Source organism: Centroberyx affinis, unplaced genomic scaffold (assembly GCF_046629955.1).
Source record: "Centroberyx affinis isolate AG114_WGS23_722 - 3 ecotype Tasmania unplaced genomic scaffold, CSIRO-AGI_Caff_v1 ptg002213l_1, whole genome shotgun sequence".
NCBI classification, from domain to species: Eukaryota; Metazoa; Chordata; class Actinopteri; order Beryciformes; family Berycidae; genus Centroberyx; species Centroberyx affinis.
Genome location: NW_027280515.1, coordinates 54,279 through 75,184, shown reverse-complemented (window position 1 = coordinate 75,184; position 20,906 = coordinate 54,279). Strand labels below are relative to the sequence as shown.

Sequence of the window (20,906 nt, the reverse complement as noted above, 5' to 3'; positions counted from 1 at the left end):
GACCTACAGTATATTTACACCATCATTTAGTGCAAATCTGAACTACAGCTGATTGATTTGCAACAAATAATGGTGTATAGGTCTTTCTATTCACAGTGTGATTGTTTGTCTGTTTTTGTTTTGGAGCTCTAAAGAACAGGTCCCCATTGACTTCAGTTGTTTTGGAGAAGGCTGCTACCAAGTTGTGCTGCAGCCTCCCTGTGTGTTATATGGACTAACACACTTCACCTGAGTTTCATTTGGCATGAGGGTGAGGAGATGATGACAGAATTTTCATTTTTGGGTGAACTATTCCTTTAACTTCCACTGTAAGTGTGAACAGTAGTAACACGCAGGGAGGTAGAGCTGAGCAGACAAACACAGCAGGGAGCAGACTCTCTCCCGGCTCAGGCTCCCATCCAAACCAGGGACTTGGGACTTCTGGATTTTCCGGAGAATGAAATCTAAGCATCTGTTCATGATGTTAGCTGTGTCAGATTTTACATATTTAGCTGCCTGTGTAGCCATCAGCTTGCAAAATGTAAGAACTGATTATTCTGAAACACTGAAAGACTGTTTGGTACTAGTGATGGGACGATATGGTTATCGTACGATATGATTCAATACAACCAGGGTACGATGTAATAAATAGTCTGACAGAATGTGCAGAATTCTGTTTATTTCTGAGACACAAATCTTTCCAGTGATGCCATTGGCTGCTAGAACGTAAACAACAATTTAAAAATGTCATTACAAAGTGACAATAATATAATTTGGATGGAGAGCTTGTGAAACTGTGATGGTCAAGAGTCTCATTAGTGATTACTACAGCAGAATAACATGGAGCTGATATCACCATTCATGTTCCTGACAGCAGAATAACATGGAGCTGATATCACCATTCATGTTCCTGCCCCACGATACTTATTGTCACATTTTTTTTATTTTTCATATCGTCCCATCCCCAGTTGGTACCGGTGTGTTTCTGCATTTCTGCTCGCATAGCACTGAAACTTAAGACATAACTTATAAGCTGAAACCTGATCCCCCCCCCCCCCCCCCCTGGAGAAGCCGAGTTAGCCGGTGGACTCGGCGCCGGTCTTGCGGATGCTGACCTTCTTGCGGGTGTTGTCGGTGCAGCGCTCCAGGATGAGCTCCGGACTGGGCCGGGGCGGGATGATGGGAGCCGGTTTCTTCAGCTCCCCTTCAGAGCTGGAGCCGGACTGCTCGGGGATGTTGTCTGGGGGTTAGAAACAACGTCCAATCAGCACTGAGCCTGAAGTGATGAGGTCCCATCTGTGTTCAGAGTGCTTTTTAAAGATGCTCCGTGTGTCATTTCAATTAATCATTACCGTATTCATTTTGAGACATTAATATAATTACTGTTAACAAATGAGACCATCAGTGAGCAGCCTGTCAGCCCCTACTCTGTATCCTCCATTGTTTCTGCACCTGGTGGATCTGGAGGGAAATCTGCTGGATTGCAGGAAGCAACGAGGCTTATGGGAAATGTAGTCTTAATGTGGAGAAACACTAGAACTAACAATACTACATGGTGTGAGATAAAGGAGACCAATCAGCTCCACCATGCTCTCATTGGTTTACAGCAACTTTAATTTGACATATTGATGATGTTTAAAATGCTTCATGAAGCACCTTTACGAAAAGAAGGATGTGTCATTTTAACACATCTGTGTGTCGTCTTTGGGACTACACACACGTGTGTGACTTTTCAACACAAGATATGTTAATAATAACACGACAGCGGTGTTACAATGTCTTGTCATTAACATATAAAGTACTGTGCAAAAGTCTTAGGCACCCTAGATTTGTTATATAAATTTGATCTTAGATGTTTATTTATTTGTTTTCTGCATTAGTGTGTCAGTAGACTGCTCTTTATAGTATTTTTTACATATATTTAGAAACTTTTCATTTCATTATTTTTGAAAGCATCTTTGCTTTATTTATTTTTTTACATGTGCCTAAGACTTTTGCACAGTACTGTATATATATATATATATTTTCCAATACATTGACTGGATACTACGTCACTTTTATCTGTTTTCTTTTGCCATCTTGTAAAGCTACTGTCCTTGTATGAAAGGTGCTCTATAAATAAAATTCATCATCATCATTATCATTATATGTTGTGTTGAAAAGTAACACAAGTGTGTGTATAATCCCAAAGAAGACAAACAGATGTGTTAAAAATGACACGTCCTTTCTAAAAGTGTACTGAGTATTTACATTTTTACATTACACAGAGAAAATCCAACATAACCATTTAATATAAGATAAGATAAGAAAAGATAAGATAATGATGCTCTTATCCATAGAAAATAAAATGAGTGCACCAGTAGAAAAAGCTTTGACACCGAGCCCACAGGCGTCCTGCTCGGTCCGAGCCAGACCGACACCTGGTGCAACACGTTAACATGACCGGACTTCCCCACCTTGGTTCCTCCTCTCCTGCAGCGGGGACTTGGCGGGGGTCCTGCCGGCCGGCCGGCCGCTCTTCTGCTGCAGGAAGCGGCGGCTGTTCCTGCGGTACGCGTCCTGGCTGAGCCGCTGCCGCGCCCGGCTGTGGATGCTCTGGGCGTTACGGATGGTGGACCTGAGACCGGAGAGGACACACACACACACACACACACACACACACACACACACACACACAGCGTTGTAGGGTTACGTTTATTATTATTAATACTAATATTATTTTTATTTTTACTGATAATCGGTCACATTTTCATGAATAGCTTGCTACTGTCTAGCACCGATTGCTCTAACTCAACAGTGATCCAACCTCTATCAGTTCATAAATCTTCTCCTCTGTCTGTTCTAAACAGCTGGTGTCTGGTCGCTCTTTCCTGCCTCACAGGAAGTGATGCGTTTTACATTTCCGGTTTGTTTGGAATAAACAGAAGAAGAAGAACTGGGTAGTTAGCATGAGCAGCGATAGCCACCATGGCTGAACAGAGAAAAGAGAAACTCAAACTGCAGCAACAGAAAATCCAAGCTCCGCCCACACTGTTTGATTGACAGGTGGTGCTGTGGGAAGAGCAGAGCAGAAACACCACAGTGAGGCTGAGGGACAAAGATGGAGACTAAACAGAGTTTTAAAAATGATTAAAACTTACCACTTTAATGTATTGTTTCTAAAAAAAATTCTAACAGATAGTGATTAGGCTAGTAGGTGTTTTACTGTAAATATAGCACATATCCAGGAAGTATGAGCACACCGCTGACAGCAGAGACAGGAAGTGAAATCACACCATGAGGCAACAGAGGGAAACAATGAGAGACGAGAACTTCTGCTTTATCTGAAGTGAAGCTTTTCTTAACATTGGATTGCCCACAAGGGAACTAACTTCAAACTTTCATTTCAAAGCAAGACGTTCACCATCTGGGAAATTAAATAAATAAATACAAAATGACGTCCTCTCTTTCAATATGACTGCTGGCATGACGGTGACACACTTTATGACTTAAATTATCCACTGGACTATTCTGTTGTATAATCTGTTTAGTTTCAGTTACTTTTGGATTCATTTGTTTGCAAAATCCTAAAATGTGCAGTTGATCTAACAGTTTATTCTTTTCAGGATTTTAGTGTGCATTATACCACATTACATACTATGTTAGGAATTTGTTTCTTTGCTTATCCCTCACACACATACATACATTTCTCACATGAAGAACACAAAGCAGGGAGTGGGTTCAAATTCTTGCTCAAGGACTCTCCGGCAGGGAGTGGACGTGTGAAATTATGTTTGTGTCTTTCAACTCATAACTGTATGGAAGCCCATTTCCACCAGTGTTATGAAAAAAACGGTCCTGTAAGTCATTATAATGAGAAACTTTCTCAAAATAATGACTTAGTATCTCAAAATAATGAGAAACTTTCTCAAAATAATGACTCAGTATCTCAAAATAATGAGAAACTTTCTCAAAATAACGAGTTAGTATCTTTGAGATACTAAGTCATTATTTTGAGAAAGTTTCTTATTATTTTGAGATATTAAGTCATTATTTTGAGATACTAAGTCATTATTTTGAGATATTAAGTCATTATTTTGAGATATTAAGTCATTATTTTGAGATATTAAGTCACTATTTTGAGATACTAAGTCACTATTTTGAGATATTAAGTCATTATTTTGAGATACTAAGTGATTATTTTGAGATATTAAGTCATTATTTTGAGAAAGTTTCTCATTATTTTGAGATACTAAGTCATTATTTTGAGATACTAAGTCATTATTTTGAGATATTAAGTCATTATTTTGAGATATTAAGTCATTATTTTGAGAAGTTTCTCATTATTTTGAGATACTATGTCATTATTTTGAGATATTAAGTCATTATTTTGAGATACTAAGTCATTATTTTGAGATATTAAGTCATTATTTTGAGAAGTTTCTCATTATTTTGAGATACTAAGTCATTATTTTGAGATACTAAGTGATTATTTTGAGATATTAAGTCATTATTTTGAGAAAGTTTCTCATTATTTTGAGATACTAAGTCATTATTTTGAGATATTAAGTCATTATTTTGAGATATTAAGTCATTATTTTGAGAAAGTTTCTCATTATTTTGAGATACTATGTCATTATTTTGAGATATTAAGTCATTATTTTGAGATACTAAGTCATTATTTTGAGATACTAAGCCATTATTTTGAGATATTAAGTCATTATTTTGAGATACGATGTCATTATTTTGAGATATTAAGTCATTATTTTGAGATATTAAGTCATTATTTTGAGATATTAAGTCATTATTTTGAGATACTATGTCATTATTTTGAGATATTAAGTCATTATTTTGAGATACTAAGTCATTATTTTGAGAAAGTTTATCATTATTTTGAGATATTAAGTCATTATTTTGAGATACTAAGTCATTAATTTGAGAAAGTTTATCATTATTTTGAGATACTAAGTCATTATTTTGAGAAAGTTTCTCATTATAATGACTTACAGGATCTTTCTTATTTCATCACACTGGCAGAAATGGGCTTCCATATAACTGAAATCCAGAGCCTGTTTGTTTTTTTTATTCTGAGCATAATGGATTAGACTTGCTACCTTTCTCCATCAGATTACTGTAATCCCTTGACAGTGGGACAGCAGGCCGGCTCTTTAATCAGCGTTTCCCTGGAGTTATCAATATCATCACATATATTTGTGTTGTCATGATGCGTGATGTGTTCTGCTGGCTCGTACCGGCGGGGCGGGGGCGTCTGTCTCTGCAGGCTGCTCCTCACCGGCTCGGCTGTGGCTCCCTTGCCGGCCTTCTGCAGGAACATGGAGGGGAAATGTCCGGTCTGCTCTCCTTTCCTGAGAGGAACAGGGTCAGAGTTTACAGCTCACTGTCAACGTTATGTGTTCAGCTGCTCTAGAGACTGATATGTGGAAGAGTAGAGTCACTTAACAATTATTAATTAATGGGTTTTTTGAATGTTAGTTATTTTATATAATGAATATGTTAATGTTTTTTATGTCTTAAGTGATTCATGCATTGCCAAGACCTGCCTGTGTTGACCATTGCTTTTTACAGCGAGGACCACAATGGAAATAAGTCTTCTTGTCTTTATTGTGTTGAATTCCTCGACGATTTTATATGTGTATGGTTGTGGCCTAAGGGCCTTCAAACCTATGTGTACTTTAAAATCTGTCAAATAAAATCAATCAATCAATCAATCAATCAATCAACACAGTGCTGACATGGGAGAAAGTCAAGGTGAATCATGTAATGCTATGAGTTAGAAAGGTACAAGTGCAGTATACTACTAACAACAATAATAATAATATTTCAAGTACTACTACCACTACTTCTGTGTGTGTGTGTGTGTGTGTGTGTGTGTGTGTGTGTGTGTGTTCCGTACCTGACGACCCACCAGCCGTCCAGCAGCTTGTGAATGACCTCGATGGTTTCCCCCAGCTCCAGAGAGATCTCATCCTCCTGCTCCGCCTTGAAGGCTCTGACGGTGACGTGAAGATCTCCTGCAGGCCGACAGAGACAGGCAGGATGGCAGAGAGTCAAAACACGTACAGGCCAGGGCTTCATTTAGGAAAGACCTTGTAGTACGACTACTTCTACTGCTGCAGTTCTTATTAGGACATACCTTCATAATAAAAGTGCTAATTGTAGACAGTAAATATTTGTGTTTTTGAGGTAATGTGGCTAAAATATGATTTAGAATATTATTCGTTTTTTTACAATTTGCCACTTTCTTTAGCCATTTTGACAACTGTTTTATGTTTTTGTTTGTCTAGTTATGTCAAGACCTTTGCTCATAAAAATGCTTGGTAACACTTTACAATAAGGGTCACTAAGTTAAGGGTTAGTTAATGCTTAATAAGTATGAACTAACCCTTAATTAACAGTTAACTAATGTGTCTGGTAATCATTTACTAATGGTGTTCATGTTAACTAATACTGTTAATTTATACATTATTTAATAGTCATCTTTATAAACTATTAAATAATGTATAAATTAATACCTTAGTTAACATGAACACCATTAGTAAATTACACATTAGTTAACTGTTACTTAAGGGTTAGTTAATGCTTATTAAGAATGAACTAACCCTTAACTTAGTGATCCTTATTGTAAAGTGTTACCAAATGCTTCATTACAGATTATTTAATTCAATCTTTGAAACAAGGAACAACATGGTTTTCCTTTTCCTTAAGGCATTTTGGAATGAAAATCTTCATTTATTGTCCTGAAGGAAATTCACCTTCCAAAACCAGCACAGCACCCAACAGTGGACAGTAAATAACACATTTGTAGTTTAAGGACATTCACAGTTATTATCGGACATTAAATGTAAAATACCATTCATGATCTTGGCAACACACAGCTTGATTAGTGGGTCAGGGATTCTTCAGAACGCCTCACTCAGGAGTTTGCAGTAGCCAATACTGCGATCTCAGTATGTATTTGAGTGGTATGTGGGGAGACTTGCCTTCATAGTTGGGGTCCGCCTCCTCGGCCTCCTCCGGTCCGTCCAGAGGCTCCAGGTAGGAGGCAGGGACCCAGCCTCGTTTAGACTCACACTGACAGAACCACCAACCTGCAGAGAGGAGTGGGACATCGGCCGCATGATGTTTACATTTTACATTCATATCTTTGGCATTTAGCTGACGCTCTGATCCAGGGCGAGCCTCAAATCCTCCATCACCAACATGACAAGCAAGCAGTTTAGTATAGTAGTTGTAGTGTAGTGTAGTATAGTAGTTGTATAGTTTATAGTAGTTGTAGTGTAGTTTTTTGTGTATATATAAACAGTGGTGGAAAGTAACTAAGTACATTTACTCAAGTACTGTACTTAAGTACAATTTTGAGGTACTTGTACTTTACTTGAGTATTTCCATTTTATGCTGCTTTGTACTTATACTTCACTACATTTTAGAAGGAAATATTGTACTTTTTACTCCATTACATTTATTTCACAGCTATAGTTACTAGTTACTTTTCAGATCAATATTTTATATTTAAAACATTTGATCATCTTTATAAAATAACTATAAAATAGCATTGTTATAGATTAGACTACCCAAAAGTATAGCTAAATTGTTAAGATTAGCTTCACATTGACAACTTTAAAATGCTGCTTACATGTACATGTATGTCAATAAATCAGTATTAATATTCCAATAATTTATGAAACATATAACTCTCTAAATGGGGACAGTTTGCATAATGAGTACGTTTACTTTGATACTCTAAGTACATTTTGCTGCCAATACATATGTACTTTTACTTAAGTAAGATTTTGAATGCAGGACTTTTACTTGTAATGGATATATATATATATATATATATATATATATATTGTAATTCCATGTTCTGACCTTTTACCTACCTCATTGTGTGTGTTTCTCGTCATTTATGTGAATTGCTGCTGCAACACTGTAATTTCCCTTTGGGGATAAATAAAGTAATCTATCTATCTATCTATCTATCTAGTTGTAAAGAGGTCAAGGGTCAGAGCCTCAGCTTCCTGACAACTTCACTAGTCCAGTAATGTGATGTAATGTGATGAGCAGTAATGAAACTGTGAGGAAATGCAGCTTCTCCTTCAACAGCTCGTCAGTGTGGAACTATCCTGGGCCGTAAGGCACAGAGGCATTCTGGGAAAATACCGTTGGTCATAGTTGCTGGCAAAATTGCCCTTCTACATTGCTTCAGACTGTTGCCTGTGCTTCACTGTATGAAGAAATTGTACACCAGGAAGGTTTTCGGGCAACACAGATGGACAACACAATGAGGTTAAAAAAAAAAAATGTACGGTCAAATGTTGCCCGGCAACAAGATGTATTTACAGCAATATTATGCAACATGTAGCCTCAGTCATATCAGCTTATTGGTCAAAGATATTCTGCATGTGCACAGTTACCCATGCAGTCTTCAGTTACCAATCTGTCAGTACACAAGCCTTGGTAACAGCTGATTAAAAGCCATAATACACTTGATTATGGCTTGATGCTTTTTAAGAGGATTATTGGTACTTCAGTAATGCAGAAGGTCCAAGCCACACCCTCCTACCTTACATCACTGCTGTACCCATAATCCAAGTTAGGAACACTATCTGAGGTGTCGGTGCTGTAATGCTGAGTCAGCTGCTTGGGTCGGCTGGACTGTCCCCCATTAGCTTTACCCGAAAAGTTTCCCTGCTTGAGTGTTTGGGGTTGGGGTTGGACAGCGGGTATTGATGTAATTTCATCATTCATCATGTGATAGAGAGAATATTACGTTACGGAATCTTGGCTTGGTTTGGTAACGTATCAGTATTAAGATAAATTCACAAATAAATAGACTGGTCCACACAGCAATGAGGGAGCGTCCCTCCCTCCAAATGCTCTTTGAGAAGATTATAGTTAAACAGGCTAGGAAAATTATCGCTGACCCCTCCCATGCCCTGTATTCAGAATACAAACTGCTCCCATCAGGTAGACGCTACAGGGTTCCAATTAAATACAGGAAAAGATACATGAATAGGTAGAAAAAATTATTTCATCCCTCTATCAGTGAATCTCCTAAACCAGGCCTATTCAATTGGTGGCCCGCGGGCCACATCCGGCCCAGAAGCAACCTCCGAGTGGCCCAGCGAGCTTGAATTATAGGCTATTTTAATAGCAATTTTAATTTTAATTGTAATATTATTTTATTAAAAATTTGACTTGTTTTCACTCGTCATGAATTTATTTCCTCCGTGGCAGAAAAACACGTTACACGAGCCTTCAGAAACTCCTGCAGGTTAAACTGGACTAACGAAACACTTTTGGGGCTGACTGACTCTAACAGACTCACTATAAACAGACTTTACACTCGCTAGGCTAGCAACATTAAGGCTACAAACAACCCATAATGCAACACTCTGTGTAGGAGTCAGTTTTACACCGGTACTTTATCCATTAAAAAATAAACATCTGATGTCGTGAACACGTTTGTCTAGTCCTCGAATATAAGATGACCCCCACTTTTTCTGAAAATATGTCTCTGTCAACCCAGAAACGTAGAATTGACAACGAAAACTGTCGGTTTAACCCTGCCTGGACTGGCAAATACTTGTTTATTTTACCACCATTGTCATTACCAAAAGCTAAAAAAAAGGTTTTAAATAGGCTGCTGTAAATGTCTGGCCCATCTACATTTCCTAGTTTTAAAATGTTGGTTATAGCTGTTGGCAAACTTGTTTCCAGTTGTTCCCAATGCATCACGGTCTAAAAGAGTCTGTTTGAGATGAAGTACTGAGTATTTCTTCTCAACATTGGGACAATTCCCCATGATTATAGTTAGATGTATAAGTTACATGTATTTTGAAGAAATATATGTTTGGTCATGGTTGTTGGCCCTTCAATGTCGTTTTCCCAGGGAAGTTTGTGCAGTATTAAAGTGTTTACTTCTTCTTACCGTTAGAGTTTTTCTCCACAATCTCCACCAGGTCCCCGGTGTGCAGATTGATCTCGTGTTTGGAAGTCTTGTCGAAGTCGGCGATCACTCTGTAGCTGTCCAGTATGATGGGGCTGGAAATCTCTGAGGAGGATGACAGGAAAAATAATATCTGTGTGAACTGAAGAGTGCTTCCTAAAATTAATTGCTGGCATGAAAATAAAATTCACTTCTGTTGTTGTTGAGGAAAGCAGGAAATTTTGATATAATAAAAACATATGGATTTATGGAATACAGCAGGCAAATTTTCAAATATGAAATCGGACCAAAAATGTTTTTCTATAAATTCAAAATTACTATAACATACTGTAATAATTTAAACCTGTACTGTAAATATTGTCATTATTTATCTTAATTTGTTGTCATATTGATTGATTGTTATTATGATGTATCATTGGGTGACAGACCTACTCACGTCATTTATGTATGTCATAAAAAAAATAAAATAAAATAAAATAAAATTCACTATGGATCGTGGTTGAAGTTATTTGCTAGCTAAAGGATTTTACGACACATAGATGACATAATCAAATGTATATTTGAAAAATCAAGCAAACGAGCAATGAATGTACAAAAAAAATATTTTCTTAAGTGGACATGTTGGAATAAAATCCCTCAGTTATAACCAACAGCCTCAGGTCTAAAAGGCTGCAATACACAGCAACACTTAGAGGCAATGGAGTTATAAGAGCAATAAAATCAACGTTTCTTCCATCCTACTTTCATCAAACCTTATTTTGTCATTTACCTGCTTTAGTCAATTTTCCCCATCTCCATCCCTTAAAAATCTACCTTTCATCATTCTAGTGTAGCACGGTGTGAACTGGCAGATTCACAAGTTTGAGCGTGTTGCAGAACAGGAATCAACTTTCCCATCAGCTGAGGAAGAACGTAGAAAACAGTTTAAAATAAATCTTACCGGATGCAACGCCTCTGGACTTCTCCCTGGACACCACAAAAGTCTCATTCCTTTTCAGTCTAAAGAGGAAACGATGATATGATGTTATGATTCACACACATCAATTCCAAATGACAAAATGCGCATAATAAATGTACAGAAGGTTAGAAACATGGGAAACTTTTCTAAGATTAATTTTAATTTAGTCAGAGAGCACCAAAGTTTTTGCTGCACTTCATCCCTTAACAACCTAAATGATGTTTGAAAGATTCATTCTATTTCGGTGGATGTGTTTTATTTTGATATTCAGGAAGCCTATTTATTCGCTTCAACTCAACTGATAGAAACGCACCTCATTCGTATTTTATTTTTTGCAACATTTCAAAAAGTTCCGTAAAATTTGCACGAGTCGGATGGAAACAAGGAGTCATACTAGCTCAGCAGTTGGCACATGAACTATGAACTTGTTTTTTTTTGTTGTTGTTTTCCTTTTACTTATGTGGAGAAGCAGTTCTGAACATGTATAAGTTTGCTTTTTTATCAGTAACGCCCCTCCAGACTTACACAAGGTCACACCTGCTAACCCAACCTCTCACTCGCCTATCTTCCCTCACAGTCTCCACTGATGCTCTCTAAAAAAAAACCATGATGATGGGAAGGTGTGTTCTACTGACAGGTTCGGGGCGGGCGGGTTCTCGTCCTCCGGCCGCACCCTGAAGAAGCTGCAGACCAGTTTGGAGCGGGAGATGTGAGGCGGCAGGTTGATGAGGGAGTGGCAATACTCTGCCAAGGTGCTCTGCCTCGTCTCTGTGGACTTCTGGCTGTCCACCCACCTGGGAGCTGAGGAGGAGGGGGAGGAGGAGGAGGAGGAGAAGGAGGGGGAGGAGGAGGAGGAGGAGGGGCAGGAGGGGGAGAGCAGAGCAGTTAACCCCTCACACCCTCACCTTCCCCTTAAATTCACCCTTGAAGGATAAGGCCGGTGTGCATCATTTTTAAACATCAATGTGTCATTATCAAAGTAACTGTGAGACTTTAATTAGCATAACCAATGAGAGCATGGTCAAGATGATGAGGAACATTTATCTTGCAAATATTTCTCCACATTAAAGGATCAGGCCGGTGTTTTTTAATGCATTTCTTACCGTCAACAAATCCTATGAAAATAACAAAATCAGCAATGAATTTGTTTTGCTAACAAGTCTGGTCCATGTATCCGGGTCCCAATGCAGCCATGTCCCAGCAGCCATAGAACTCCATTGTATTAAAAAAAAACAATTAAAAACCCGTCACAGAGCCATGCTGCTGCTCTGCAGCATATTTCATCATCACCATGCACCGGGCCGGACCACTTTTTCCTCAAACAACTTAATAAGCCGGCTGTAAACACTTTGAGATCTCAGGAAAGTAGTTCTGTAGCACAGAAAATAGTCCCCGGCGTAATGAAGAATTTGTTCCCATTTGAATTTGATTTGGTAATAACTACAACAGTCTGACTTTTCATGGTAACAGTTAGAGATTTTTAAAATGTAAACTATGTCTTTGTGAGCTGGATTTAAAGGTTTTTATCTTACAGTTGGAGCCAATGACTTCCGGGTTGAAGGCTGAAAACGGTTCGTAGGAAGTCAGAAAGTAACGGGAGGAGAGCAAACGCTTTGATGATTTTGTTATTTTCATAGGATTTGTTGACGGTAAGAAATGTATTAAAAAACACCAGCCTTATCCTTTAAGTAGCTTCAAAGTTCCACACTGTACAACAATGTTATACAGTACATATTCTGTATCTGCTTGTTCCAACGCTTCATTGATGCTACAGCTGCATCAAATGGAAAAATCTAGATGTTTGTGCATCATATTCTACACATTTCCTTATAATTATAATTCCGCCTGACATGTTTGGTGTCTTTGGAAACCTTGGGATCTTGCCTAGAATTTAAAATAAAGTTTTGTGGGTTTGAGCAATGCTGCGGCTGCAAAACACGAGTTTGTAATGGTGATCTCTTCCTTGTTGCACCCTAGTCTTTATACTGAGTCAGTTTTACACAAATATTCAGATGCACTGCAGTTGTGCAGCTGGGGATGTGCAGCATTCTTTGTTTCACTTTCCACAGCAATAAGTGGGATGTTTCCTGCCACAAGGCACAAAATGACCAGAATATACCTGCAGGGGTTGATAAGGCTGTTGATCAAAGTCAGTGTCTCAACAGTCATTTCACCTGGTAATGTGATTTCTGGCTTTTAAAACTCACTTTCCAGGGTAAAGATTCTGGTGTTGCAGCAGGAGGAGTGAGGTTCCTCATCGCTTCTCCTCCTCCACATTGCATCAAATGTTTTGTAAGCAAATGTTTCACAAGGCAGAGCTGTGTGAGTTCTGTTTTCACCATAAAAAACACCTTCGCTCTGAAGGACCGAGGAGGAACTGAGACTCTCTGGTGAAAACACACAACTACGCAACGTCACCGCTTGTTTTGGGACACCTGTCATAAGGTGGTAAAGTCCCAGCAGCATGTTTGCACTGAGCTATTTTTTATTTCTCTTGTCTCTGGAAACGTAGAAACACTCAATGGTGGAAGAAGTACTCTGATCCTTTAAGTAAAAGTACCAATACAGCAATGTAAAAATACTCCATTACAAGTAAAAGTCCTGCATGAAAAATCCTACTTAAGTAAAAGTACAAAAGTATTAGCAGCAAAATGTAGTTAAAGTATTAAAGTAAAAGTAGTGGTTTGGTCCCTCTGACTGATATTTTATTATATATGACATCATTAGATTATTAATACTGAAGCATCAGTGTGTAAGCAGCATGTTACTGTTGTAGCAGCTGGAGGCGGAGCTAGTTTGAACTACTTTATATACAGTTAGCTAGTTTAGTCCAGTGGTTCCCAACCTAGGGGTCGGGCCCCTCCAAAGGGTCACCGGATAAATCTGAGGGGTCGAGAGATGATTAATGGGAGAGGAAAGAAGAAAAAACAAAGTTCTGATACACAAATCTGTTTTCAGTTTTTGGACTTTTTCTCTAATCTTTGATTTTTGCTGAAATATTGGATCATTTGAACATTTATTGAAATGAAACCATGTGAGGTTTAGAGGGGAAAATCACTATTTGGTGGAGCTGTTAACAACTCATAGACATCTGAAATGTGACCCGACTACACACTGGCTGTCAAATAAATGTAGTGGAGTAGAAAGTGCAATATTTCCCTCTGAAATGTAGTGGAGTGGAAGTATAAAGTAACATCCTGTTCTAAAGAACCACCGCTCACACCTGCCAAAAACTGAAGCTTTGATGCAATAATTTCACCAATTTTCTCAATTGCTTCAATAAACAGAAAAAAAAAAGAGAAGTAGATTTACCATCTGGTTGAACATCCCAGGTGCTTCCTCAAAGAATATTCACTCATGTATTTTTAACTGAAAGGTTGAAGCTGGTAAAGTCCTTCCGTCGTCTTTATCATTTCTCTGATACTTCACCCACTGTTACTAAGACTAGAGTCTGGCATCACATATTCAAACTTGTATTGCTTTCCATTTCTCATTGGGTCATATTGAGTTTGACGCTCCATCAGCTCTGTAACTTCTCATTATGTCTTTACACAAATATCACCAACACAAATTCGTGTTTATCTATTATACTTGGTGAATAAACTGATTCTGTCATTTAGTTTGATATAATGTTTTGTTGCAACAGACTTTACATGCACAAAACTTAAATAGAAGGGAAGAAATACAATCTGTGCAGGAGAGCCACAGAAACCCAGAGGAGCTCAATGTTTTTAGTCCCACAGAGAAAAAAAGAGGTGAGAAAAAATCTCGAAACTCGAAACTCAAACAGAACTGTGTTTGAGTTTCTGTGTCTGGTGTGTGTCTGGTATGTGTGTGTGTGTATGTGTGTGTGTGTGTGTGTGTGTGTGTGTGTGTGTGTGTGTTTTACCTGGTAATGAAGGGATGATTCTGTCTTTCTTTTCGATCTGACCGGCCTCGATGGGAAACATCTCCTTCAGGGTTTTCTGTGAGCAAAACACAACGTCTCTTAACACAGACTGACTTAGATGCTCTTAGATTTTTTTTTTATTTCGAACATGTTAAAAAAGTAAAAAATATAAGTGAGAAAAACAAAACAAAAATAACCAATAAAATTAACAGCAAACATATATAGCAAACTCTCAATAAACAACATAAGTAAATATTTCATGTGCGAAAAGGAGTAGGAAGAAGTGAATACTTATCAAGTCCTACCCCCTATTTTTATATTTTATCTATAAACTTAATATTAGACATAAATATTCCAACTTTCCGCCAACTTCACTCTATTTTGTCTTAGTTTAGACTTAGGTTCAGTCTATTTGCAGATATGATTGATGGGAGAACAAATGAAAAAAGAGAGAGGAAATACCAACTCTGTGTTTGAGACAAAGAAACCCCACTGAGCTTGTGAAGGCATCTCACCCCAAAGAACAGGAGGTGGATTCTCTATAGTTGGTGCCTTGCTCTACTGATACTGAGTTATACAGTAACTAAGTAAGTAACAGTTGTTTTGTATTGCAGAGGAACTCACATGGAAGGTGTGGATCTCAGGATACGTCCTGTAGATCAGCTTCTCAGAGAGGTCGCTCCATTTAGCCATCAGCATGTACACCTGTCCACAGGAACAGAAGAAGAACACCAACAGTTAGGTGCTGCAGCATCTTTTAAACATCTGTATCACTGTCAAATATGATGTGATACCTTAGTACAGAGGTGTGACCAAGTCGACTTTGCTCAGGTCCCAAGTCAGTCTCAAGTCTTGAGGCACAGTCCCAAGTCTAAATGTAGATCACCAAGTCAAGTCCAAGTCAAGTCCCAAGTCTAAATGTAGATCACCAAGTCAAGTCCAAGTCAAGTCCCAAGTCTAAATGTAGATTACAAAGTCAAGTCCAAGTCAAGTCCCAAGTCTAAATGTAGATTACCAAGTCAAGTCCAAGTCATAAATGTCAAGTCTCAAGTCTAAATGTAGAACAGCAAGTCAAGTCAGAACAAATCAAGAGTCCAGTATCAATTTAATATCTTAAAGAAAACTAAATATCTAGGACTTTTCAATGCAATGTGGTTTTAATAGGATAAAAACTTGGTAAGAGCATCATGAGTTTGATTTCTATAATCAGTTTCAACTTTCAACAAATTCAGAAAACAGAATTTAAATTCAGTCGTCTGCTGGAACAAATCTCATCACTTTCAATCTAAGTCATTTACACAAACACAAGATCTCAAGTCAAGACTTTAGAAACCTTTTCAAGTCATCAGAGTACAAGTCAGAGTCAAGTCCCAAGTCAGCAGAACCCAAGTCAAGTCAAGTCTCAAGTCTTCCCTTCATGCATCAAGTCAAGTCTAAAGCCATTGTCAATTGTCAAAAGTCAAGACTCGAGTCCCCACCTCTGCCTTAGTATGATTACCGTAAACTAAGAAAATGAGACTATGATCTTGGTGGTCAATCTCCTCTATCTCCCTCCAGTAGTAGTGTTAGTTCTAGTGTTTCTCCATATTAAGACTACATTTCCCATCAGCCCCGTTGCTTCCTGCCCCCCTTTCCCTCCAGATCCACCAGGTGGAGAAACAATGGAGGATGCAGAGTAGAGGCTGATAGGCTTGCGAATTGTCTCAAATTTACACTGTAGCCTATACATTTGTATTAAATGAGGTAGGCCTGTAGTTATTCTCTTCACTATTGGAGACATTCTCTGACTTGGACATTTTTGGGCACCTATATTGACTTGTCAACTGGCCTTGTATACAGGGTTTGTTCAGCTTTTCAAAAGTCAAATTCAGACTCCATTCAATAACTTTCCAGGTCAGTTGTCAAGGTTTTTTCCAGTGCCAGACAGTTTCATGCAATTCCAAAATATTCCTTTAACAGTTGACAGAAATTACATTTTTCTTTAAAGCTGATATGTATATGATATTCTCGTTAATATATCACACTAATTGGTTGTATAGTGAAACCTTCTGACGCTCACAGACTTCCAAACATTTGATTTATGATTCAAGCCTGTTCCTGATCATGAAAACACACTAATCAGAAGTCACCCAAAGGATTTCAAGCACATTTACAAACAAAAACAAGTTTAATCAGACTTAGATGTCTGATTCAAGCATGTCTCTAATCTTGAAAATGCCCAGTCTAAATTTCCCCAGAGATTTGAAGCCCTTCTGCAGAACATCTGAAAGAAATATCTGAGTCTTACATAGTGCTGACTGGGGAAGAATCGCTTCTCGAAGCCGAGCAGCTCCACATGCCTGACGTACGTCTCCATGTTCAGACCGGACCGGACAGCTGTGGCAGCCCAGATGAGACGAAGGAATCGAATCCACTGAGCAGCAAGGCAGCAGGGGGGTTATATAGTGTGTGTGTGGGTGTGTGTGTGTGTGTGTGTGTGTGTGTGGGTGTGTGTGTCACCAGCCTACCACAAGGCGTAGTTCCTCCTTTGAAGCTCATGTAGCTCGCTGTCCTGTGGATCCATTCACAGTGAGAAGAGGAATCTGACTTTACTTTGTTTCTGCAATGCACTATTTTGTCATTTCTAATGTTTCCAGTGAAAATAATCTAGTTTGAACTAATCTGTCCTCTCTCCTGTTAGAGTCACATGGAAAAGATCACAGCTGACAACGTTCTCTGTTCTAAAGAGGAACTCAGGAACTTTTACTCTGAGGACATTTTAAATCAGACACTTTTTACTTTTACTGAAGGAGACTTTTACCCCAGTACTTTTACTTTTACTGCAGTAAAATATCAGCAAAGTATGATATTCTAGGACTCTTTCCACCACTGTATAGCAGTAGTAGTACTAGTAGAGTGATTACAACATGTAAATCAGTAAACAGTCAAACCTCCATAAAATCTAGTAAATATTGAATTCCCCCTGAAATGTTCCTCATTTGTCTCATGGGGATTCCCTGCCTGGTGATTTTATCCTGGAGTCAAACTGACTCCACACTTCAGCACAGCGCAATATTTGTTTACCACATTATTTTTCCAGCAGCCCCCTCTATTCCACAGATGTGTGTGGTTTCACTGGGGCTTTCAGCTAAACTTTCAAAAACTTTTGCAACGTGAAAAGAGGAACAAAAGCAGTGTGGAAACACAATCAAACAGCCCACTGATGCTAACTTCCTCCCTTCAACTGCAAATCGCTGTTAAACATTAACTAGCCTATATATAGCAAGCTATTTTTGTTTGTTTTCAGAATTAAGTATATCTAAAGCTCCATATCCTCTACTCGTTTTATTTTGTGTCTTTCTGTCCATTCAAAGCTGTGTGTGTGGTGTCATGAACCAAAAACACTCTCAATCCATTTCTCCACGTTCATTTTCCAGCATCTCTCTGAGCCTTACCAAGAACAGGCCGTTTCTGTCTCCGTGTCTTTATGGCTCATTAATATTAACGACCCCTCCGTTCCTATCGGCTAACCGTTTCCAGAGTGAAACGTGAGACTCCGCGGCCCGGCGGCTACAGGTAGGGAAAACTCTCCGGTAATAAACAATGACAACCGCTCAACCGCTTTGAAAAAAACACTTTGTTAGTCTATTATTTCTTACAAAAATGATAATGAGCGAACCTTTGTGACGCCACAAAGTTACGGAAGTCCAAACGGCTCGTTTAGAGGCTCGCTGCACTAATATGGATTGTGTGGATTTAGTTTTGATGCTTTCACCATGTTTAGATAGACCATCCAACTCCTTTATCACCACAGAGGAGAGGAGAGTCCTGCTTTACATGATATGGGACCTTTCATATTTTCAGTGAATTGTAAGTGAAGCTGTCCAACTCCACTTTGATAACTGGGATAACTGATGATGACACTGAGATAGTTTTGCTAGTTTTAAAAAAGTTCACTTAAATGGCAATATGACAAAGACACAACCTCACAACAAAAAAGAAGCAGTCTTGAAGCACAAACGTTAAAGAAAAAAAGAGAAAAGAAAAAAGATAGTGTAATTTCTTGAAGCAGCAGACTGATCTAGATGAGATGAAATGACTTCAAATAATCTGTATGAATCTGTAAGATGAAATCACTAGCTAAGTGTGTCATGTTTTGCATGACACACTTATGATGGCTTTGATATTTGGAGAAAACAAATGAGTTGACTTCCTTCCACAGAGTCACATTACTGTCACTGAGGAGCAGCTGATGAATCATCAGGGTGATGACATCCAAACACACAGATCAGCCTGGTGTGTGTGTGTGTGTGTGTGTGTGTGTGCGTGTCCTGTTTAATCCTGTGTAAACAGACAATAAATAGATAATCATAGAATATCATAATATCAGCTATCATTGAAACATTTCATTTCATTTACAACATCCATTGCTGTCGTAGGCCTAAATAGTCAAGGTATTGATACAAAAAGTGCAATAAAAATAATAAATACATATTTTGTTCCTCACATCAACAAGTGTAATCATCACAATATCTAGTGGAATAATGGGGATAATCATTTTAGCCGTTTATTATTATTATTTTTATTATTAAACCTTTATTTAACCAGGTGAGTCCCATTGAGATTACAAGATCTCTATTTCGAGGGAGCTCTGGCCAAGATAGCAGCGATACAGAGTTTCAAACAACATACAAGCAAACATTAAAAGCACATAAAACAAAACATACAGTAGCAACTCACAGAATCATTATGCCTAAAAGACAGACAGGAGGAAGCGGGTCTAGCTAAGGAAGCAATTACAAATTCCAATTGAATTAGCCTCCAAACCACTTCACTACATTTTTGAATGTCCTAATCTGGATCAGCTCATCTAGCTGCAAATCTGTCTGCAAGTGGTTCCAGGCTGCAGAGCGGAGAACATAAAGACCCGTTTGCCAAATTCAGTGTGAACCTTAGGGACAGACAGTATGAGGGTGTCATTTGAGCACAAAGAATAATTACTAGTTTTGAGTGAGATATACCCACAAAGGTAAGAGGGGAGCAGACCGAGGATGGAATATGTACCAATGAGTGAGTCTGCCCAAGGCCAATGAAGGCCACTGAACTCTGGCATATAGGGTACAATGGTGAGTGAGAGCTTTGCAGCCTGTGACAAACCTCAGAGTGCTGTGGTATCCAGCCAATGCAAGCACTGGGCAGAGGCATGCATGTACAACAGATCACCATAGTCAAGCAAGGGAAGGAACGTAGCCTCAACCAATTTTTTCCTGGCAACACAGGAAAAGCAGGATTTGTTTCTAAAATAAAAACCTAGCTTAAGCTTCAGGTTCATGCCGTAGTCGTGGTGTAAACAGCACAGATCCTCTTCATGCCGGGCTGCGGTTTACCAAGACTACCAGAGAACAGAACATATTCCCAAACCTTTTAATATCGTTTAATGAGATTTAAGATTTGTGGAACCCCATCTGAGAAGATCTGTGTTGTTAAACATGACTTGGCAGAGGATTATATAACTGTAAGCCTATATATTGTAGGTCAGTGCTTCCCAACCTGTTTCCTTAAGGGTGCCCTATTCTATCACTGAGTAAACAGACGACCCCTGATAAAGTGACATATTTTATGGATATTTCATATTATATTCAATGCATAACAATAACAGCACAGAACAACTGATAACTACAATTAACCCAAATAATGAACGCAATAACTGCAGTAAGTTTGTGTAAAATGAGCAATTTGGATGAATATTGAGCAGATTATGTGAATATTGCATCAGAGATTAGTTTTCCTAATATTTTTAGGAACGTTTTATACAATTCTCTGTATTATTTATTTTTAACTATCATACATACTTATTATGCTTATTTCTGACAAATTCAGTGTTTTCTTCTCCCTGTGAACTTTTCTAATGCAGGACGAGGCTGTTCAGCAGAGTGAATATAGCTTCTTGTGTTCATGTCTTCACCGCGCCCTTATCCTCGTTTATATCTTAAAAAAACATCTAAACTTTAACAATAACAACTACATTTAGTTATTTTCTTCACAGAAATTAATGAAATGCTGAGATATACTGTATGTTTTAGGTTTTCTTACACCCCTTAAAACCAAGAAGGCCTTGCGATCCCTCGTGAAGCTTTGGCGACCCCTAGTGG

At 38.4% G+C, this 20,906-nt stretch overlaps 1 protein-coding gene across 1 annotated transcript; it reads right to left on the bottom strand.

Moving 5' to 3' along the window:
* Window positions 1–1,038: 1,038 nt before the first annotated feature.
* Window positions 1,039–17,174, bottom strand: ncf1 (neutrophil cytosolic factor 1). Its single transcript, XM_071532567.1, has 11 exons — window positions 17,063–17,174; window positions 15,400–15,480; window positions 14,776–14,851; window positions 11,522–11,687; window positions 10,869–10,927; window positions 9,911–10,033; window positions 6,960–7,067; window positions 5,873–5,990; window positions 5,211–5,324; window positions 2,436–2,596; window positions 1,039–1,219 (listed from the first exon to the last, which is right to left on the bottom strand). The coding sequence occupies exons 1-11, from the start codon at window positions 17,129–17,131 to the stop codon at window positions 1,056–1,058; spliced, it is 1,239 nt and encodes a 412-aa protein (XP_071388668.1). The 5' UTR covers window positions 17,132–17,174; the 3' UTR covers window positions 1,039–1,055.
* Window positions 17,175–20,906: the final 3,732 nt, after the last annotated feature.